The sequence below is a fragment of the Lycium barbarum genome, chromosome 2, assembly GCF_019175385.1.
Source record: "Lycium barbarum isolate Lr01 chromosome 2, ASM1917538v2, whole genome shotgun sequence".
Lineage (NCBI taxonomy): Eukaryota > Viridiplantae > Streptophyta > Magnoliopsida > Solanales > Solanaceae > Lycium > Lycium barbarum.
The window spans coordinates 134,792,754-134,796,156 of NC_083338.1; the positions used below are offsets into that span (position 1 = coordinate 134,792,754).

Genomic DNA, 3,403 nt, shown 5'->3' on the forward strand with positions numbered 1-3,403 from the left:
TATATATGTCACTTGACCGAACCATATTAAATATTATGCTTTTTTTATTCTATTTTTCTTTTGTTGTCTGATTTATCATCATTCAAGATTTGCAATTATTAGCTTCCGCATGACGCCCTGATTATTTCGATCTCTACAACTTTATTATCATAACGATACCATGATATGCAACTTCAAGAATACAATAATAATTAACTTGTTATAACTAATTAAATTATAATGATAATTTATTTATTTTTCATACTATCAATGTATTAAACTTAAATCCTTAAACGATAGATACGTAGTTATGCAACTAATTAGTACTGTGCATGCAAAGTGTAATTAACAACAAAAGTTATCATCAATTAAGTAATAACACTATTTGCATATTATATTTCACATGAATATGTACCACGAGAAAGCGATAAAAACACATATTTTTTCTTCCTATAATTATACATAAAGGAATCGACATACAATGTGTCTTAATTATGAAATTAATAAAGTCTTGACAGTTCCCTCAAGAAGACGTTGCTTGCAAACTCCACTCGTTGGAAAGACTGGCTGTTGGCATTTCATGGCAGTAAATAACAAAGGGGCGTTCATGATTGTGTTGCCCTTCATATGTGGTTATCAAATATCTAGAATCAGTTCCATCTCTTTCTACCTTCTTCTTTACTTTGCAATCTCCACTTGAACACTTGTAGTAATTTCTGTTTGGTTTCCCCAATTTGTGAAGAAATCATTAGTATTTTAGTTACCCCTTTTTGAATACATATTTGAATGATTTGTTATTTCATTCGCATGATGCGTGAAAGGTGAAAAGATAATAGAAAAGAAAAAGAAGAAACCAAACAATAACAATGATTGTGTTTCAATCTCAAGTAAGTTGAAGTTAGCTAATGAATTCTCAATGTGCATATCGCTTCATTTAAGCCCGTCTTGGTCCATAATTACAAATTATTAGTTTCTCAACTAAGCACAAAAAAATTCTCTGTATTCTCTACAGGTTATAAGTCGCTGACAAGGCTAAAAGACTTCTATTTTAAAATATTAAATCTAAAGTAGACGTAATTAGTAACATGATTAAAAAAATAAAATCTCAATTAATTGGTATCGTATATTTACATATTTTGTTCTTTCTTTCATTAGGTTTGCATAAATTTCGAAAGATTGTGAGTCGTTCGAAACAAATTCATTCCGTACGATTTATGCAAAATAAAGTGAAAGGTTGAAAAAGTAGGTCAAAGAATCTAGTATAATTTATAGTAACTAATACTATATTTTGGAATAAATTCGATAGGTACCGACGAGAATGAAGCAGCAGATATGTGCATCAATCGTAGACTTACTAGTCCAAGTCTTCAAGATATACATTGTATATTAGCAAGTTGGTCGTTAAGAATATCTCCTCTAGCTTTTTCTCCTTTAAAACTTTATTTATGTCTCATATAAGACGGAATCTTTTCGTGAAGTTAAAATATGCATGATTTTTACTTTTTTAAAGGAATTCAACATATACAATAATACACATATATCGATATAATTTAATTTTTCGATAAAAGGTTGTTAATTGACTTTTCTTAAACAAGGATACCACAGGCAGTAGTCTCATTCATAATGTGTGTTTCGGGTGGGGTTATGAAAAAGATCATTTTCAGAATTATGTGACTCAAGCGCAATCCAATTAGACCCTGTTTTTGTGATACATATATATTAGGACCACTTTATTTTTTATTATATATATGAGTGTTTTCTCAATCTACGTACACTCTGCCTCACTCTAAATATGCGTGTGCGCGGATATACTTGTTAACAAAAGTTGAATTGTAATCAAATTTGAGATTCTAATTAATCTTTCCAATTCTTAATTAGTTTATTAAGGAAACACATACATGAAATGAAAGGCTTCAAGAACCCAAGAATTGGCTTATAGCTACTGTGTAAAATCCTTGAACATTTCTTAAGTGATCCACCTTCAAAAGCAATAATAATAATAATAATAATAATAATAATAATAATAATAATAATAATAATAATAATAATATATGCATTAGAGTATTAATTAGAACAAAACATCAAAGTAATTATCATATATATGTAGATCAGCATGTGCAAGAGCTCACAATTTTGATATATTTAATTACCTTAGATATGTGTTGCTTTTCACCTTCTTTTTCCCATATTTCCTCCATTTGTATCCATCATCCAAGATCTCAAGCTCAGTCTTTGTTCTAAAAGCAATAGCATATTTTCCAGCCTTCTTTTCTTTCTCCATCCCCATGCTTGAATTTCTTTATTAAAATAAATCACAATCAAACAAACAAGTAAATTAATACTAAATGAATAAGTAATTAAAATCAGTGAATAATTATTGAGACTTATTATTCATCTAAATATACTTATAAAGGCAGAGCTACATTTCTGCTTTCTAGTTCGACAAAATTCAATAATTTTGGCGTAAACCTTATATTTAGTTAAAAAAATCCACTTCACATATAAATAATTTATTCAGAATTAGTAACTAAATATATATTTTAGACTTCAGAATCTATAAACTCAAAATCCCAACTCTACCTCGGTCTGTTTAGTATAATGACTTACTCATTCATGTGAATATTTGTTGGTGTGGCATCAAATGAACTAGTTGATGATGAGTTTCCACTATAGGTGCTTGTGCTTATTTCCTGCTGCATGAAAGGAGTATTTTGCGAATAAAATGAAGCATTATAGCTATTATTTGAGTTGGAATATTCTTGATCACCATCAACCAACAGATCAAGAAATGAAGTGTGATCAAAATCTTGATACTTATTGTAGTGGCCATGATCTTGATTCATGTTGATGAGAGGATCATGAAAAGTAAAATTAGGGTTTATAGTTTGATGACAACTGATATTGCTGGTTTCTTGGAAAGTGGAAGAGCCAAACATGGTCTAATTTTTTTTTTGAAGAAGAAGCCAAGAAGAAAGGCTTTTGGAGTGTCTTGATAAAATGATATTGTGGTTATTTAACTAATTTGATAGTAGGTTTTATACAGTATTGTTGAATACTGTGGTGAATCTATTTGTCTTTGGTTATGAGCTTTCTTACCACCTTCCTAGCAGTATCTATGGAGTTTCTTAAGCTACTTTTTTAAGTGTCATTCTTCTTATGTCATCATATGACGAAATAATTAAACAGTAGAAGTTTGGAACCTTTTTCTTGTCCTTATTGAGTTAAAAGTATACTACAATTATATTTGGGCATATATAATTCCATTTATTTGTCTTTCAATTTTTATTTTTTTTAAATAATGTTTGGTTGGTTTTTGAAGATGAGTTTTTTAAATTTAGTGAAAAATAAAATTTCACCCACAAAATTTCAACCTTTTTTTTTTTTTTTTCATATCCAAGCACAATTGCAACTTCAAAATACTTTT

The 3,403-nt window shown here is 28.9% G+C and overlaps 1 protein-coding gene across 1 annotated transcript; it reads right to left on the bottom strand.

Annotated features, from left to right (window-relative positions):
* Positions 1-324: 324 nt before the first annotated feature.
* LOC132622570 (probable WRKY transcription factor 50) lies at positions 325-3,000 on the bottom strand. Its single transcript, XM_060337193.1, has 3 exons — positions 2,587-3,000; positions 2,130-2,276; positions 325-695 (listed from the first exon to the last, which is right to left on the bottom strand). Exons 1-3 carry the CDS (start codon positions 2,913-2,915, stop codon positions 503-505), a joined length of 669 nt encoding a protein of 222 aa, XP_060193176.1. The 5' UTR covers positions 2,916-3,000; the 3' UTR covers positions 325-502.
* Positions 3,001-3,403: the final 403 nt, after the last annotated feature.

Bases quoted from the DNA above. Each gene is read 5' to 3' on its own strand.
- LOC132622570 (XM_060337193.1), bottom strand. From the start codon at position 2,915: ATGTTTGGCTCTTCCACTTTCCAAGAAACCAGCAATATCAGTTGTCAT. The intron at 2,277-2,586 runs GTAAGTCATTAT...ATTTTAATAAAG, and splicing joins ACAAATATTCACATGAATGA to AAATTCAAGCATGGGGATGG. The intron at 696-2,129 runs GTAATTAAATAT...GAAACCAAACAG, and splicing joins AAAAGCAACACATATCTAAG to AAATTACTACAAGTGTTCAA.